Genomic DNA, 19,026 nt, shown 5'->3' on the forward strand with positions numbered 1-19,026 from the left:
CAGACAGGTGTGAGATTTGCCAGGAGCATTGCAGCCACATGTGTGCAAGCCTGGGTCATCATAACTGCTGAGAAATAAAAACTATCAAGACAAAACAAAAACAAAAGAAATGGAAAGGGACACTAAAATTGAAAAATAAATCTTAAGACTGAGCTTAACAAGAATAACCAGATATCAACATAAGGAAAAGGATGAAAAACAGTTATTTGTAGACCTAAGAGTCCAGGAACCCAAAACGTAAAAACAACAAAGAAAAATCAAAGTCATAAATTTGATGAAAGATGCGAATCAACATGTTCAAGCTCAAAACAACAAAATTCTAAGTTAGAATGAATAAACTTAAAGAGTCCCACATAAAGATACACTATACATTAGTATACAAAGCCAAACAGATAATCCTCAAAGCAGTAAGAGATAAGCAACTTGCTCTGTGCAAAAGAATCTTAAGAAATTAACAGTTGGGGGCAGGAGTGATAGCACAGCGGGTAGGGTGTTTGCCTTACACGCGGCCGACCAGGGATCGATTCCCAGCATTCCATATGGTCCCCTGAGCACCGTCAGGAGTTATTCCTGAGTGCAGAGCCAGGAGTAACCCTTGTGCATTGCCAGGTGTGACCCAAAAAAGCAAAAAAAAAGAAAAGAAATTAACAGTTGCAGGCAGGGCCCTTACCTTGCACACAAACAACCCAGGTTTGATCCCAAGCACCGCTTATGGTACTCCTTGCCCTGCCAGGAGTAATCCCTGGGCAGAGTCAGAAGCCCTTAGCAGTGCTAGGTGTGGCCCCCAAATTACAGGGGTCTGGGTTCCAAGACTTTGTGACCCTGGTTCAATCCCGGGAACCACATGGCCCGAGAACCACCAAGTACAGCTCCAGAGCACTACTAGGTAACCCCAGTGTACTGCTTGTATGGCCTGGGGGTCCCAGGCTCTGTATCCCAGCACTGAGCCATTAGCCCCAGCTGGCCAAGTATTGCTGGGGGTGGTACAGGGATGTGACTCAGCTAAGACAAATGTTCCCCAAACGCTCCCTGGTGAAGCAAAATAAATACAATATTAAAAGAAAAAGGGTCAACCAATAATTCTGTAGCTGGCCTAAACGAAAGCTGAAGAAATTGTTAGCAGACCTGCCTACAAAGAAATGCTGAATAAAGGGCGTCCTTTGGCTTGCTTTTTCAAGCCGGTGTCCACTCTTGAACACTAGCTCTACGTTCCTTTGCTTGTTTGCTCTTTCAAGCCTGTGTTTTTCTTTCTTTTTTTTGGGGGGGAGGGGCAGGCTGGGTGGTTGGAGGCTACACTTGATTATGCTCAGGGCTTATTCCTGGCTTTGCACTCAGGGATCACTCCTGGTGGGGTTTGAGGGCCCTATGGGGGTACTGGGGACTAAAGCCCAGGTCAGCCACAGGCAAGGCCATCTCTCTACCCGCTGTGCTTTCTCTCTGGCCTTAGTCATGTTCCTTATTGAATACATATCATGCTGGCTTGTTCTTTCAAGCCTGTGTTCTCCCTTGAACATGCCTCTGTGTCTCTGCTTGCTTGTTTGCTGGCTTTTTCTGCTCTGGAGAAGTCCATGTTTTCTATTTATTTATTTTTTTGGCTTTTTGGGTCACACCCGGCAATGCACAGGGGTTACTCCTGGCTCTGCGCTCAGGAATTACCCCTGGCGGTGCTCAGGGGACCTTATGGGATGCTGGGAATCGAACCCAGGTTGGCCACGTGCAAGGTAAACGCCCTACCCGCTGCGCTATTGCTCCAGCCCCCCATGTTTTCTCTTTAATAGGTATTCCTCTTTCTCTCCTTCCAGGTCTAAGTAAATTTTGTTTAATTAAAACTATCTTGCTTCACCATTTTGCCTCTTCCTGAAAACTTTTTCCACAAGGAAAGGCGATGGGCCTGGAATGTTTGTGCTGTGTGCTAAGGTTAGAACTGACTTTCCTTTCCTTCACAGACCAATCCCTCGTCCCAGCCTGAGTCCAGAGCTTCCAGAGAAATCAAGTGTCAGTCAAGGGAAGTGTCACTTCCCATGGCGTTCAGGACAGTGGACTCTAGGCACAGTTTGATGGCTGCCTCGTAGAGTTGGCAGGGCTGAGCATCTGTGCACCGTAGCTTTACCAGTTCTGACCAAGCCAGGCCTTTCCTTGGGGGGTCGAGGGGGGCTGAGCAGAGGTGGAAGCACTCTTTCCTTGAGGCTCCTTCTCTCCTCACTTTAGCAAGCCACTGGCAAGAGGAACATTATCTAATAGGAACATGCAGAAAACGAGTCAGGGCCGGATTAGACCGGTATGCACAGATGGAATGTCATCCAGAAGAAGGCTGATAACCTGGACAATCTAAAGATAGTCATCTCAACATCCTGCTTTTCCCTGCCCTTTGTCTTACTGCACAGCTCTCCACACTTTTAAAGTGCTTCCCATTCCCTTAGCTAGGAAGATATAAGAGGAGAAAGGCTTCTCTGAAATTCTACCTAGGGGATCTTCCTGTCCTTTTCCTCTTCCTTCTATCCTTTTGATTTTTTTGAACCAACCCCAGCAGTGCTCAGGGCTCACTCTGCACTTTGTGATCACTACTGGCGAGTCTCAGGGGTTCTGGGGATTTAACCCAGTTTGGTCACATGCAAGGCAAGCACCCTACTCACTGTACTGTCTAGCCGCTCCCTCCCCCAACTTCGAAAAAAAAAAAAACACACATGAAGGGCTAGGCAGATATCTCAAATGGCTAGGGTGCATGCTTTGTATGTAGGAGCCCTTGGTTTAATACTTGGAACTTCACGGTTCCTTAAATATTATTAAAAAAAAAACACACCGCCCCCCTCCCCCCCACACACACACACAAAACACAGGGCTGGAGCAATAGTACAGCGGGTAGGGCTGTACTATTGCACACAGCTTACCTAAGTTCAATCCTTGGCACCCCATATGGTCTTCTGAGCATGATTCTTGAGTGCAGAGCTAGGAGTAAGCCCTGAGCACCACTGGGTGTGGCCCAAAACAAAACTCACTACCATCAATCACATCAAAAAACCTATAGTATGGGGTGCAAGGAGCTACATCTCCTTGCGACATACACAAGGCCCCCAGTCTGATGCTGGCACCACAGGCTCCTCTTTCCCAGCAGCTGGGTATGGTCCTGGTGTCTCCAACATTGCCAGTCTCAGCAGTTCTGCATCGCCAGACCCATCCCTGGATCTCAGATCCCACAGATGGGTGCAGTATCACCTGGAGAGGGCCCTGGAACCCTCAGCACTGCTTGGGAGGTTCCTCACCCCGCCACTAAGGGAAAAAACCCAAAACACAATGTGGTACATATACTTCATACACTTCACAAGCACTATATAAGTGCTATAATTTAAAAACAAAAAAACAGAGAACTAGTATTGCCAATGATATGGAGAAATCAAACACTCTTCTAAGTTGATGGTTTTTTATTATGGGGTCACATTCAGCTGTGCTCAAGGGGACTGATCTGGCAGTATTCAGGGGACCATGTGGTGGGTGCTAGGGCTACTATGGGGCTTCCTGCATGTAGAGCCTGTACTCAGTTTGCTGAACTATCTACCAGTCCACAAGTGGACACATAAATGGTGTATACTCTGAAAATGTAATGCTTTTTTTTTTTTTTTGGCTTTTTGAGTCACACCTGGCTATGCATAGGGGACCATATGGGATGCTGAGAATAGAACCTGGGTCGGCCGCTTGCAAGGCAAATGCCCTACCCACTGTGCTATCGCTCCAGCCCCTGAAAATGTAATGCTTTTGCAGAGAAATTCAAATGGAATTATAACAGCAGTTCCACTCCTGACTATATATTCCAAGGAATTGAAAACAGGTGTTTCAACAATGTCTATGCATAGCAAGCAGCACTAGTCATAATAAAGCCAGAGCTACCAACAATCCAAATTCATTAACTGTTCACCAGCAACTGGTGAACAGTTAATGAATTGTAACGCTATCAGACAAAGGAATATAGTTCAACTTTAAAAAGGAATGGGAGGACTGGGAGATGATTCAAAGGACTGGAGCACATGGTTTTTGTTTAGTTTTTGTGCAATACATGGCAATGCTCAAGCTTACTCCTGGCTCTGCACTCAGGAATTACTGGTGGTGCTTGGAGGACCATATGTAGGATGTCAAGGATCGAACTGAGTTGGTCACACGCGTGGCAAGTGCCCACTATATTATCACTCTGGCCCCTTCATGCTTTGCTTGCAGAGAGCCTGGATTTGATTCCTGGCTGCACAAAGCTCCCACAGTACCACAGGGAACAATCCCAGAACCACAAACAGGAGTAGCACCCAGGCCCACTGCCTTACCCACCACACACACCTACAGTGAGGAAGTACCAAAACACGGTAGACAAGCTTGAAAACTACAAGCTAAATGAAAGAAGCCAGATACAAGCCCAAATATTCTATGATTCCATTATATGAGATACTCAGACAGGCAAATCCATAGCGACAGCAAGCAGATTAGTTATTGCCAGGTGCTGGGGAGAGCAGAGAATGGGGAGTGATTGCTTAATAGGTACAGAGTTTCCTTTTGGAGTGATGAAAATGTTCCAGAATTAGACAGTAGTGATGGTTGCACAACACTGTGAATTAAAGGCCACTGAATTTTACAGATTCAAATGGTAAATTTTAAGTTATATGTATTTAACCACAATGTAAATATGTATACTTAAGTGATTCCCCCTCCCCCAATAAAATAGAAAGTCAAAAGAAAAATAATTTAGTATTTAATAGTTACATGATGAAATCACAAAGATATAACTATTTTTTTAAACTGGGGAAGAGAAAAAATAGGCAAAAAAATTTTTTTTAACTATTGATAGAAAACTTGTTACTCTCAGTCTATTGTATATATAATGTGGAAACAAGTACATGATTACTTGGGAATATTCTACTCCCATCATCCCTGTCTTTGTGAGAACAAGGATTCTGGAGAATCAAACCAAAAGCTAGGAACATCCCCAGTCTCCCAGACTGTGACTGTGAAATAGCAATTTGAACTGAAACAATGCAAAAAAAAACCAAAAACCAAAAAACAAAAAAACAAAAAAAAACAGGGCTTTGTCAAGTAGAAGACCCCACATATGGGACAGGCTGGCACATATAGCTAACACGTGAGGACTCTTGGAGCCAACTTGAAGCGCTCACAGGTCAAAAATGGGACCATCAAATTTCCAATAATGCCAATGATTGCAGTGGACTAGAGCACGGCCAATATATTAAAATATGAGTTTAAATGATATTAATAGAAATAACTAGTTACCTTTAGAGGTCAGGGACCAATTCATTATCTTGAGAACTGGCAAATAAAGGGAAAGAACCAAGCATATGTCCTGCCTTTCCTATATGAAGTGTACCTCTGGGTGACCAAATGGTGGATGAGGGGAAGTGGCTCTTCATATAAGTAGTCCAACTAATAAAAAGAAACGATAGAATTAGAATATCACCATATTTCAAACCCCAACGACAAATGGATCTATGCACTGAGCATCAGCAGCTGCTACTGATAACTGATAGAACTACTTCGGGGGTGTGGTTTCCCAGATCTGTTTTATTTTCTTAAATACGAAGGCTCGAGACAGACAGGGCATTTTAGAGTTAGTGAAGAAGACCGAATGGTAGTAAAGGCAACTCTTAAGTCATTACTGGCTGAGAACTTTCCAGAAATGATAAAAAGATTCATTCCAGCTATCTTTGTTGAGGATAAAAAAGGCAGGTGACAAAATGAAGTAGGAGGACAGAGAATCAACAGATTAACAGGGGTGAGGGTGAGAGGGAAGAGGACCAGGAACAGGAAAGAGTCACAAAAGACTTCGGCTTTATCTGTAACAGTTCACCTTTTATTCCAGGTGAATGTAATCAATGCGTATTTTAAAAAATTACTCGAAAGCATTCTTGTTAAGTGAGAAAGGTGCTATCAACAGAAACATCAGATCCATGAAGACAGCTGTATTCAAACCAACGGCTAAGTAGTGCTTGATTCAAAGGATCAAGTCTTTTCTCTCAATTCTAAATTGGACCAACGAAAAACAATTTTGCTAACACAACAGCTGGAGCAGTTTAATAGTAATAGTAGTATTTAAAATTTCAGCATAAACCCCCCAAAATGAAATAGAATTAATTCTCCACTCCTCTCAGCTGCAAGCAATACTGAGAACAGTTTCGGAGAATTAAGAACATTCTCAAGATCATTCTCGGAAAATATAAACGTCAACACTTAAGAAAACAAAACCATGGGACTGGAGCGATAGCACAGCGGGTAGGGTGTTTGCCTTGCCAACCCGGGTTCAACTCCCAGCATCCCATATTACCCCTGAGCACCGCCAGGAGTAATTCCTGAGTGCATGAGTCAGGAGTAACCCCTGTGCATTGCTGGGTGTGACCTAAAAAGCCAAAAAAAAAAAACAAAAACAAAAAACAAAAAAAAACCAATCTATGACACCAACGCCCCCTACAGGGTACACTGGGAGGTACACACAACTGCAGATCTGCAGATCTTTGCTCCTGCTCTTCTCCCCAGGTTTGCCTCCCTTATTGTCACACTTCCTGCAAGTCCCTGCTTAACTGCCATATTCTCAGAGTGGCATTCCCTGACCACTTTCCCCTCTAGAATAGCACTCAGACCCCCTGCTTATCCCCTGATCTACTTTAATTTTCTTCAATGAGGTCATGCTACTTGGTACATTATGTAGTAATAACATGAACAAGCTTCCTGAGAACAGGATTTTGGCCTGTTTCCTTCCAGGCTATGTCCCCAGCAACTGGAACAGCATCTGGCAGAGAGCAGTGTGAGCATCTCTGAAGATGCTGAATGGGTTCCCCAAATACTGTAGAGCTTTCTCAGGCTGAGCCCCAGAGGGCGGGCAGAGGGCACTCACCTCCACGTTCCAGACGTAGGAGCTATGGAAGAGCTCTGACCACATCCTGCCCACTTTGTGGATGTCTTTGACATCCCAGACGTAGATGCTGTGGTCCTTATACACACAGGACAGCCACTGGTGGAGGGGGTCGAAGGTCATGGCAACAGTATCTGGGTAGACTGCATCAGCCTTCCTGTGGAAAAGGAAGCTAACAAGGCCACTTGGGTCATGATCAACATTGATATCACTGTGAGTAGTGACAGCCACCTCTGGTAACGCCTGAACTGCTTCTCTCGAGCAATACCGAGGGGGTCCACTTCTCCCACCTGCTCCCTTTGCTCTGCTTCTAAAGCTGAGTGGAAACTCACACTTCTGCCATGGCCCCAAAGAGGATTTGAATTCTGGACTCCAGAGAACACATCTCTCTGCCCTCATTCCACCCAGTCGAGGTTCCTGAGCATAAAGGATAATGGGCACATATTTCAGGCCTTTTTATTAGTCACCTTGACCTGACCCCTACATGATCAAAATTTCTTGTGCCAAGGGAATTAGGAAACATCCCTGGGCCTGGGGCCTCTACTACAAACCTACAGTTTGCTGAACACACACTGCACGCCACATCAAGAGCTTCCGAGGCACTGATTCCCTTCTGCTACTAGGGGAGGTGGGCATCACGGTGCCCAGATGGGGACATGGAAGAAGGCATCACACAGCCCAGTGACGGTCGCAGGGCAGGGAGCCTGACTGCTCTCACCTGGAGTCTGTGGGTCACCTGCTCACCCTACAATGTATAAAGCGCCCAGCAATGGACAAAGAGGCAGCCTTCATAGCCCCCATAACCCCGTAAAACAGACTCCCAACCCAGAGGAAGACATGTACCCATGAACAGTTCCACACTCACCCAGAAGCAGCCCAGATTATCTTACTCAGCTTGATCACATAACAGGACTGACACAGCCCGCTGAGTTCACAGGCAGGATCTTAGTTCTAAGTGCTTCTTTAATGCTCAGACCCTATGTTTCTCCCATCTCCTCCTGTGCACAGGGCTCCAGTCACACCGCCTCAATTCCTTCCGGTTATGCGCCAAGCCCAGTAAACTGGCTCCTTAAGGTAGGTACACTTGCTGTCCACACCAGCTCTCCACACTGCCTCTTTTTCACCACACCTTCCCTGAGCAAGGTCGCTACTTTCTGAGTCCCTTGCTTGAGCCTTGAGGCCTAACGGAAACCTTCTGGCTGGTATCCTTAGTTGCCCCTGAAGTGCCCCCATTACACTGCAGACCTCAAGCGGCAGAGACTTTGCTGTCTCCTAATTACTCTGTCTCCTGCTACATGCACAGACAGAAGAATCTGAAAGTCAGCAAACTCGGGTGGGCTCCACTTCCTCCTCCCACCAGGAAGTACCTGGGCTCCAGCCCCTGGGCCACATCCACTCCAAGGTAGTGCGGCTTGGGCAGGTTGGTGAGATAGTGCAGGTTGTGGGCCTGGAAGACGCGAACTATCCCATCTGTGCAGCCACAGAAGATGAGATCCTGGCTAACACAGAGGCAGGAAGACAGGGAGACCTGCGGGAGCAAAGAAGACCCTAAAGATCCTGGTACTTCATGCGGTCAAGCGGAGAACCGTGGGGGCTGAAACAGGACCTCCCAAGAAGCCTTAGCAGTTCCCAGAGTCGAAGCTGCCCATTTTAAGATCTCTGAAATGGGACTACAGCAGTTACTACTGAAGGAACTGCTTCAGCAGGCAGAGTCACAGCCCGGGACAGCGCTGCCCCTGCTATCTGCGAAAAGCTCTGGTGTGCGTGGAAAATACTGGCACAGCACACTCTGACTTCAGGTAGGTTCCTTGAAGTAGGCAGTTAAACTTGAGGCTCCTTTGTTTTCGAGTCACAACTGGCAATGCTCAGGACTTACTCTTGGCTCTGTGCTCAGGATTCACTCCTGGTGGGCTCATGGGATCATATGGGGCATCGTGGATCAAACCCAGATCAGCAAGGCAAGTGTCTTACCTGCTATCTAATCTCCCCAGCTCCTTAAACTTGAGGCTTAACTTTTATTCTCTGGTGCGTAAAAATAACTTTACCTTCAAGGGGCCGGAAAGATAGCATATCACATAAAGTTCTTGCCTTGCAAGGCCAACCTGGGTTTAATCCCTGGAACCCCTGGCCCCACACCAGGAGTGATCCCTGGAACCCCTGAGCAGGTGCAGCCCCCAAAGAAACATGGGAAGGGAAAAGCCCCTGAAAATCTGTCCATGGAACTGAGTTTGCTAAGCTGAGGGTGGCATGAGAGGGTACAGAGAGACAGCGGTAAAGGAATGGGACACTTGGGTTCAGGTTGGTTACAACACTGGATCCCTGAAACAATATTAACAGTATTGTAAATCACAGTGATATTAAGAGATAAATAAATGATTAAATGTTTAAAACACAGACCTGGTCCTGGCAGGCTCTGGGGACCATATTGAGTTCCAGGGATCAAACCCAGGTTGGCAATGTGCAAGTCAAGCACATACTATCAAGCACGACCTCCTGGACTATTGCTCCGGCCTCTAAGGTTTTTGTTTTAAAATAATCTTGTGGGTACTGGAGCGATAGCACAGTGGGTAGGGCATTTGCTTCGCACGCGGCCAACCCGGGTTCGATTCCCAGCATTCCATATGGTCCCCCGAGCACCGCCAGGAGTAGTTTCTGAGTGCATGAGCCAGGAGTAACCCCTGTGCATTGTCAGGTATGACCCAAAAAGAAAAAAAAAATTATTGTGATAATTTAAATATCAGTGTTTGATTTGCATACTTATTTTCTAGATTTTTCAAGCAAAGGTTGAAGAAGCCCTGGACTAACTATATAAATAAAAGTTAAGCTCCTGCAATGTATGTGGTTAAAAAAAAATCAAAGACCCTAAAGACCCAAAACACTTTCAATACTAAACAAATCAACAAAAACACAGACTGGGTAGCGGAGAGGATTCAGGGCGGTGGACACATGCCTGGCACACTGGGAGACCTTGCGCTCAATCCCCAGCACCAACCCCCAATCTCCCATGACACGGTAGGGGGTTCAATCTTGGCTCTCCTCAGCTCTGTGGGATGTGGCCCTTAGAAAAACGTGGTCCTCCCACCAACCACAAATATTTAACCAAGAGAAACACAACCAGGTACAAACAGTGATGGGAGAGCAGCAGTAACCTGGACACCCCCTTTACTGAGTTCCAGACACAAGCAAATGCCTCTCATGCGACTCCCTGATCTGGGACGTAAGCAATAGCAGTTCCATTTTACAGATGAAGAACCTGAGGCCCAGAGAGGGTGTCACTTACCACAGTCACACAAACAGAACAGGAAGTCAAACTCAGGACTTGGGTGATCTACTACTAGCAGGGAATCAAGGGGCAAGGGGCCCTCTATGGGTGGCACAGAGGTAGAGTGGGTACCTTCAGGTTGATCCATTTCTCCAGCACTCTCTTTTCATTGAACTGGCAGAGGAGGCCCGAATAGGACACACAGAAGGTACTGCCTGCTGTCTGGCCACGACCGCAAGCCACACCGCAAAAGATATTGTTGTGCAGCTCCCCGAGGATGCCAGAGCGCCCAATGAGGGGCACTGTGCCCGTCACCTGGAGGCAAAGTAGGACACACTGAGACACTGTTCAAGCAGCCTTGACACCGCCCGGTCAAATCATGCCTCTCTTGATCAGAGGCTACGGCACAACTAAGAACGGAGAAGGGGAGCAAACAGAACACACACGTCTAGGTGGAAAGGCCGGAAGGCAGCACTCCAGCACCAGCAGTCAGCGGAAGCCAGACCCCCAGCAGCCAGCCAGCCTCCGGGCCCGCTGCCACCCAAGCACAGAGAGAGCTGCCCCTGCCGCTTCCTCCCAGGACCTGGCTATGGGGACATGGCCAGAAACTCACTTTTGCTTCAGTGGAGACCTCCAGGAACCAGAACTTCACATGCCGATTCCCCACAGTGACGAAATAGCTGCTGTCTTCGGAGAAGGACAGGGCGATGACCCTGCACGACACCTTGTTGGAGGCCACGACAATGTCTTTCTGGAAGAACAAGTCAAGAGAAGCTCAAGGGAGCACCTATCCCATGAGTCGGTTCCTGCTGCTGCCAGCAGCCCTGCATCTCCCCGCTCTCTGCTCCAGCTGTCTTCCCTGGCCTCTCGGGGAGCTGCCTGAGGGGGATCCCCAAGTGGGGCGGGCACACAGTGGCTCTCCGACACGGGCAAATTTGGAAGTCCCAGAGTTTCCCGCAGGAGTCCGAGCTCTGCAGCCACTCATGGTGTGGGTACAGTGCAGCACTGGCTAGGAAGCACGGAAGCCCAGCCCCTGGTGGCACAGAGAGCCCTCTGGCCCCTGAGCCCTTCCCGGGAGTTCCCTCAACAGTCCTACCAGGAAGGTGCTTCTTTCCCCACCTGCCAGGCGGAGGGAGATGCCACATGCTCAAGGTCACTTATAGACAAACACCAGTGCTCAAAGGCTTCCAGTGAGTATCGTCAGCTCATGGAATTATTAAAACTCAGGGTGGGGTCAGAGCGAGAGTACAGAGGGGAAGGCGCTTGCCTCACACACAGCCGACACAGGCTCAATCCCTGGCATTCCATATGGTCCCCTAAGCACTGCCAGAAGTGATTCCTGAGTGCAGAGCCAGGAGAAACCTGAGTACTGCTGAGTGTGGCCCAACCGCCAAAACAAAAACAAAAATACTCAAATGTGGGCTGGAGCAATAGCACAGTGGGTAGGGTGTTTGCCTTGCATGTGGCCCACACGGGTTTGATTCCCAGCAACCCATACGGTCCTCTGAGCACCACCAGGAGTAATTCTTGAGTGCATGAGCCAGGACTAACCCCTGTGCATTGCCAGGTGTGACCCCAAAAAAGCAAAACAAACAAAAAATACTCAAATGTTTATGGAAACAGGTGCTCCATCAACACCGGCTGGGTAAATGAGCACTCTCTCTGGGTTTCGCATTCAGGGTTCTCTGCTGCTCGCCCACACCAGGAGACTCACCTTCCAGTCCCAGACGTTAAGCACCATGTCATGCTGGTAGCCCATGGACACGATATGCTTCATATTGGGGGAGAAGGCCACACAGGCCACACCGTACTTGTGGCCCAGCATCTCTGCCACCTGACTCTTCTCATCCACATCCCAAATGCGCACGGCGGGCCTGTGGCCATTCTGAGGACAGGGGAGGTTTTACCACTGTGGGGCTCTGCACCAAACAGGGCTAAAGGGGCTGTCGGGTTTCAAACTGGCACCGCCCAGGGTGAAGCCACCTCCCTATCTGCCCAGCTCCACCATTCCCATCAAGAGAAGGGACTTCTCTGATACAGGGAGGAGCTACTGCAGGGACCATTCTTGGGAATGACCCCAGGACCCTCCCACCATACCCAGTTGGGATCATGACTCACCTCTCCTGTCACTATGTACTTGCCGTCGGGGGAGAAGGCCAGCGCGCTCAGAGACTTTCTAGAGGCAAGGCATGAGGTTGATCACTGGTTCCCCAGAGAGGGTGAGCAGTCAGTCCCCCCGTCTGTGCTCACAGCTCTCCGGCCCCCTCGACTCCAGGGCTTAGGAGACCAGGAAGGGTGAGCATCTCAGCTTCCTCCCAGTGCCAGCGCTGCCTCGGTGCCTGGCCAGGCATTATGCCCCCGTCACCCTTTCTCCCATTCCAGACCATGGATCCCCAACTGCTCTTCAAACACCCAGGATTCTTGCTGTTTTTTTAGGGGGCCTACACTTGACAGTGTAGCTCACAGCTTACCCCCAGCTCTGTGTTCATGGATCACTCCCACTGGGGCTCAAGGGAACCACATGGGGTGCTGGGGATCAAACCTGGGTTGGCACCACACAAGGCCTCTTATTTACCGCCGTGTACCCAGCACCCGGCCAATACCCAGTGCAGGGCAGACCCTTGGTGAGTGTCACTGTTGGGTGGCAGAGGATCTGAGTTACCTATCTTGTAACACAGGCCCTGTGGGGAGGGGGACATGCCAGCACCCTGGGCCCACCCCAAGCCGGGACCCAGAACACAGCCTACCTGGCTGTATTTAAAATGTGCTGCTGCTTGCTCTCCTTGGGGTCCAAAATCACCACCACACAGCTGCGGATAAAGAAGAAAAAAATGCCCAAACTAAGAGGAGTTCTGAGGGCCAGGAATGATTCCACTTCAACAGAAGAGTCCCTGAACAGATTCTCTCTGATGTCTATACCCCTCTTTTAGAATTTATGCTAAAAACATGAGTGTACCATATTATTAGTAGTAGCATGAATATATACATTTTGGAGAATGAGCATATCTAGCAATGCTCAGGAATTACTCCTGGCGGTGCTTAAGTGACCATACGGGATGCACGGGATCAAACCCAGTGGGTCACATGCAAGGCAAGTGTCCTACTTACTGTACTATCTCTCGGCCCCCGGCATGATTTTTTTTTTCCTCTTTTGGCCCTCACCCATTCACCCCATTAATATATATACATATATATATATTTTTTTGCTTTTTGGGTCATACCCGGCGATGCGCAGGGGTTACTCCTGGCTCTGCACTCAGGAATCACCCCTGGCAGTGCTGAGGGGACCATATGGGATGCTGGGAATCGAACCCGGGTTGGTTGCATGCAAGGCAAACAAACACCCTACCGGCTGTGCTATCTCTCCAGCCCCCCATTAATATATTCTTTGATGGAAACCAAAACCCCCTCTGGGATGGAACAACTGTGAATCTGTTCAGCTCTGGTCTACTAAAGTTCGTCTGGTCTGCTAAAGACCTATTAATCCTCACCACGGAAGTTGAGATTAGGAACCTTAGTCCCATGTTACAGAGGAGGAAACTGAAGCCCAGAGAAGGCAAGTTCTTTACCCAGGGTCACCCAGCAGTTCAGCAGCAGTATGGAAATATCCCACCCTGTCAGATACAGGAGCCCCACCCACTCCCCTCCCAGCCATGCTTCCCCATCCAGATGTCTCCCAAAGACCTAATAACAGCTACTGCTCAGCAGGAATGACTGTGGGACTCTAGCCTGCCCTCTGGGGTGGAGCGCGGGGGTTCCCTTCAGCATCAGCACTTGCCAGGCTAAATGAGTATTTATGAACTAAAATGCAGGATACCCTTTGGTCTCCTCAACCATCCCAGAGCAGGTTAGCACCAATTCCATTATCACCAGACACGGAAACAGACTTGAGAGAGGCAGGTGGGGGAATCAGGACACAGCACCCCTCTTACCCCTACACACACAGGCGCAGAGCTCCTGGCCACCGGTCACTCCCAGGATCGCTGCCCCTCCCACCTCAAGTCAGAGAAAGACTTCTGAAGCACTGGCTACATGCCAGGTCCTGTTCTCAATGGGCCTGGGGGCTCCTGTCCACCTACACCCCACAAAGGACAAGCTGCGGCCTGGAGTCCCTGGCCACGTCTGATCAACCCTGAATTCTGGCAGTGTGGAGGGGCGAGGCCCACCCGCTCACTCACCCTGCCAGGTAGGCCACGTGGCCTGTGCCAGGGTCACAAGTTATGCCACTGCTGTTCTGCGCTGTGATGCCAAGCACCTTCTCGAGGGACACCTGTGGGGAAAAGAAAGGCCCAAGTCAGAAGCACCTGCTCCAGCAGCCATCTGGGCCCCACATTCAGTCCCTACTACAGCCAAACACTCTCCGAGCCCCTACAGTAGGGCAGCCAATAGCCAAGCCTGCTTTCCTTCCACCCAGGGCCCAGAAAGGTGGAGAATGGTGGGACAGACAGCCCAGAATGCCTGCCCCCACCCCACCCCCCAGAGCTTATTCTGACAAGGAGCAAATGGAAGGCACCAAAAAAAAAAAAAAGAGGAAAAAACGTGGAAAAGAGATTTCAGGCGATACTAGAAACAAGAGAATGAGAAAGATCTGGAGCATGTGGAAAGGAGGTGACCTCGTGTACATTATCAGATCTGATGAAAGACTTTGAAACCCACCATCGCCCACCAAAAGAAACTGAAAGTGCCACTAGTGCACAGAGGACAGAAAGGCCCAGAGTCCCTCACCTGCGGACACAAAACCCAGGTAGTGTTACTCTGAAGCCAATAACTGAGGCTGCAAGGGAGACACAAGGAGCTAAGGGGACATTTCCACTTCCCTCAACCAGTTCAGTCAACACGGAAAGATGTGAACCACCACATGAAAAATCTGACCACACAGGCCAGTGGCCATCATGGCTAATTATATAATTTAGAATCTTGAATGACAGAATTATAGTATTCAATCTACAGCATATTCTGTGATCACTAGTTTCTACCTATCAAAAAAATAAGACATTATCATCAAGCAAGTCTCTGGCTCCAAAATGATAATGCTAGGGCTTTAGATAGTTCAATGGACTGAGCATATGCCTGACATCCGAGAGGGCATGAGTTCAATCCCTAGCTCCACCTGCTCCCCATCCACCAAGTATTGCCAGGAGCAACCCCAAGCACAAAGCCAGGAGTGCACCCGCCTCTCAAAAAAAAAAAACAACAACAACAGAAGGAGAAAAGCAAACATCCCATAAAGATAGACAATGTTGGGGCCAGAGAGATAGTCTGATGGGTAAGGCGCTTGCCTTGCATGTGGCTGACCAGGTTCAATATTTAGCATCCCAGATGGTCCCTGGAGCACCATCAGGAGTGATTCCTGACTACAGAGCCAGGATTAACCCTTGAGCATTGCCAAGTTCCCAAAAACTTTTAAAAAAAAGAGAGAAAGAAAGAAGAAAAAGTCAATGTTGGGGCAAGGGAGATAGCCCAGGGATTGCACCTGACCCCAGTTCAACCTCCCCAACCTCCAAGCACTGCCAGGTGTAACCCTGAAGATTCTCAAAGAACATCATTAGTTGTAGTCCTGTTGGTCCTTGAGAACTGGGAAGTCCTGGGCACCGCAAGGCCCGAACAACACAATCTCCTTAGGCCTCTCCATTGAACCACTGACCTGGTTGGCTGAGAATCATGGAGAGGCCCCCAATCATATTTGTATAAATACTTAGCTTATGCTGGGTCGGGGGTGTGACTCTATGCCTGAGGTTTTGGGATCCGTGCCCGGCACAGCAGAGGCAGTGCTAGAGGGGAAGCTAACATGCTATTGAATGTTAACCTGGGGCCGGACCCTGAATATCTGTAACTGTGTATACTGATTTAATGTTCACAATAACCCTGTGATATGGTTACTGATATGGTTACTGTCATAATCATTCTCTATTCCTGATAAAGGAATAGAGAAGTCAAGGGGCTGCCTATCTAGGAATTAGCACTGCTGGGAATCAGTTAAGATGATTTTCAGACTAGCTCAGACTAAGAGTACTTGCAGCTGGGAGACACTGAAGCACAGGCTTCACATACAGGAGCCGAGTTCAACTCTCAACACTGTACAGTCCCCTGAGCACTACCAGAAGGGACTCTTGAAACCAACAAGAGCCCCTGAGCACATTGAGGGCAGAGGAAAGTACAGCAGGTAGGGGTGCTTGCCACGCAAGTGGCCAATGCAGGTTCAATCCCCGGCATCCCCTCTGGTCCCCTGAGACTACCAGGAGTGATCCAGAGTGCAGAATCAGGAGAACCCCTGAGCACCACCGAGTGTGCCCAACATGCCCCTTTCCAAAAAAAGTTTGTGAGCACTGCTAGATGTGGCCTCCAAACACCCTGATCAAAAAAAAGGGTAAGATTACTGGGATTTCCCAAATTGGGCAATACCATCCCCGGGGTAGGGGAGTTGTGGAACCATGAATGAAGGCAGGCACAGCGCAGCAGCCTGGGATACAAATGTGGGGGTTTTCTGTTTACTTAAAGAAGGAAGAGTTCCAGGGCTGGAATGATAGCACAGAGGGTAGGGCGTTTGCCTTGCACACGGCCGACCCAGGTTCGATTCCCAGCATCCCATATGGTCCCCTGAGCATGGCCAGGAGTAATTCCTGAGTGCAGAGCCAGGAGTAAAAACCCTGTGTGTTGCCAGGTGTGACCCAAAAAGAAAAAAAAAAAGGAAGACCTCCATGAGGTACTAAGTGACATTTTTCCCCCTGAAAAGAGGGAGTACACCAAATAAATTTGGGAACCACTAACTGCATAACATGTGAGCTCACATAATCTCCACAAATATACAATAAAGCAACCCAGCACAGAGAGTTCCTAGCAGTAAGAAGAAAGTAAAGGTGTAAGTCTGAGTTGAGCCTGTGCTCTAACCAGTTTGTGGTTCTGCCTCTCTAAACCATGGTTCAAAGTTCACAAGCCACTCAAAGGAATATACAAGACAGGAACTGCAACACGTCCAGGTAAGATGTTAAGATGGATGTCTGCTTTAGTTTGGGGCTCAAGAGGCCTCTCCAGGTAGATTTATCATGATGTTATCTGAGGGCTGAGAAGTCACCCAGGCTGACCGTAGCAAAAAGCCCAGAGGGCTCACTAAATGTAAAGGCTAGGAAAAGCGGGTGCCTCCTGGCAGTGCTTGGGAACCTTATGTAGTTATGGAATCAAACCAGGCTTAGCTGCATGCAAGGCAAGTGCCCTAACATAACAGGCCTGTATGACTAAACCTTGGGGAATAAGCAGAGAGGTGACACTGGCCCAGAGGTCTTGCTGCCAGGAGCAGTTAATGTCATTAGCCTAGAGCAGGAAGCAACAGAGCAGAATCAAGATCTATCTGCAGGTTATAGTCACAATTTCACTGCCCTCAAACTCCAACGTACTGGCTGTTACCTCCAGTTTATCAAAAGAGGTTATGAGGCTCTGAGAGTTAAACACTTTTTAAAACTGCTGCTGTATGGAGCCAGAGAGCTCTATGGGCTAGAGAGCATGATTTGCATGCAGGAGGCACAGGTTCAATCCCTGGCACATAGTCCCCTAAGCACCAAAAAGAGTGATCCCTTCCCTAGCACTGAGCGGAGACAAGTCTCTGGGAACCACCCCAAAATAAAAAAGCTTAAATACAGCTGCAGTTGCTACTATCAAATGATTTACAAGTATTATCCACATAATGGGGAAGTAACACATCCAGCTCAAGCCTTACTCCTGCTCTGTGCTCAGGGATCACTCCTGGCAGTATTCGGGGGACCATATGTGGTTTCAAGAAATCAAACCAGGTGCAAAGCAAGTGACTTAATCCTCTGTACTATCTCTCTCGCCGTTATTCACATAACTTTTTTTAAATGGCAATATGCACTAGGAGGCCCACCTTGGTAAGAAAAAAGGGAAGCAATGACAGAAGTGAGAAACTGTTGATGGGCTGCGGGAAAATTAGCTTTAAGTAGAATTCCAGACTGCATCCTGGGAGGGACCATCGACCAAGAGGAGGAGAGTAAACAAAATGGCAAGAGCGGAAGATGTGATCATGGGATGGATATTAATAGAATAAAAACGCTCTGAGGACTGAATACAGGGTAGAGGCAAGGGCACCCTAGAAAGCTCCAAGGGGCCTGACTGAAACTGAGGACCAAGAAATGACGGGCGGCACCCCGGAGAAAATGAGAAGGTAGGAGGAGCTTCAGCTGGACAGGCGTGGCTTTGGGTGGGCGCGCCCGAAGCTCTAAGAGCGGGGCCGGGGGCCGCCCTGGGGGCCTGGGAACCGATTTGGGCGGGGCCAGAAGCTCCTTACCCGGTTCTGCACGGTGTCGTCCGACGCCGCGGTGAGTCGCGTCCGCCGCCGGAGGCAGAGCGGCGGGGCGGGGGGCGGGGAGGACTGGACCCTCCGCGCCGGAACTCCGGCCAGGACGGATGGCAGCTTGTCAACCGCATCGTTCCGCGCATAGCCTCCAGGCCCTAAGGTCGCCATCGTCGCGTCGGAGCTGGGTGACCGTTACACTCCTCAACCGGCGCCGCCGCCGAGACCCACTCGAACTGCGAACGGCCGCGGGAAAGGAGGCGCCGCTGCCCATTGGACGGGGCAGGCTGCCGGTCTGGCCAATCTCAGGGCTGCCGGGTGGTCCTTGGGGCCAATGAGAACCAGGAGGCGGGCCAGTGTCTGGTTGGGTGGGGCTACGGCAAATCTACTTGATGTTTGATCGAGCGCTGTGTTTTGTTTTGTTTTTTAAACCCAACATATTTTTATAATTCCCTGGATTATGCTGCTCTTAATTTCGAGACTCCCGAGCCCCCTCACCTGGCTGTTTTGTTGCCCCTCCAGAGCGACTATTCAGGCTGTGGCTGTGCCCCGGATGTAAGCGCA

At 49.0% G+C, this 19,026-nt stretch overlaps 1 protein-coding gene across 2 annotated transcripts in view; it reads right to left on the reverse strand.

Moving 5' to 3' along the window:
* WDR62 (WD repeat domain 62) overlaps window positions 1-18,851 on the reverse strand; it is a 38,143-nt gene extending 19,292 nt beyond the window's left edge. Inside the window, exons 1-9 of one of the 2 annotated variants that reach the window (XM_056136577.1) lie at window positions 18,457-18,851; window positions 14,339-14,430; window positions 12,908-12,970; window positions 12,279-12,336; window positions 11,875-12,045; window positions 10,774-10,911; window positions 10,293-10,475; window positions 8,266-8,426; window positions 6,881-7,055 (exon numbers count right to left, since the gene is read on the reverse strand). In XM_056136577.1, coding sequence (XP_055992552.1) covers window positions 6,881-7,055; window positions 8,266-8,426; window positions 10,293-10,475; window positions 10,774-10,911; window positions 11,875-12,045; window positions 12,279-12,336; window positions 12,908-12,970; window positions 14,339-14,430; window positions 18,457-18,633 — 1,218 coding nt within the window. In that variant the 5' untranslated portion in view covers window positions 18,634-18,851. Of the gene's footprint in view, window positions 1-6,880; window positions 7,071-8,265; window positions 8,427-10,292; window positions 10,476-10,773; window positions 10,912-11,874; window positions 12,046-12,278; window positions 12,337-12,907; window positions 12,971-14,338; window positions 14,431-18,456 lie in introns of both variants that reach the window. The other variant, XM_056136576.1, reaches the window with a different exon arrangement.
* Window positions 18,852-19,026: the final 175 nt, after the last annotated feature.

Source organism: Sorex fumeus, unplaced genomic scaffold (genome assembly GCF_029834395.1).
Source record: "Sorex fumeus unplaced genomic scaffold, SorFum_2.1 ptg000122l, whole genome shotgun sequence".
Classification (NCBI taxonomy): domain Eukaryota; kingdom Metazoa; phylum Chordata; class Mammalia; order Eulipotyphla; family Soricidae; genus Sorex; species Sorex fumeus.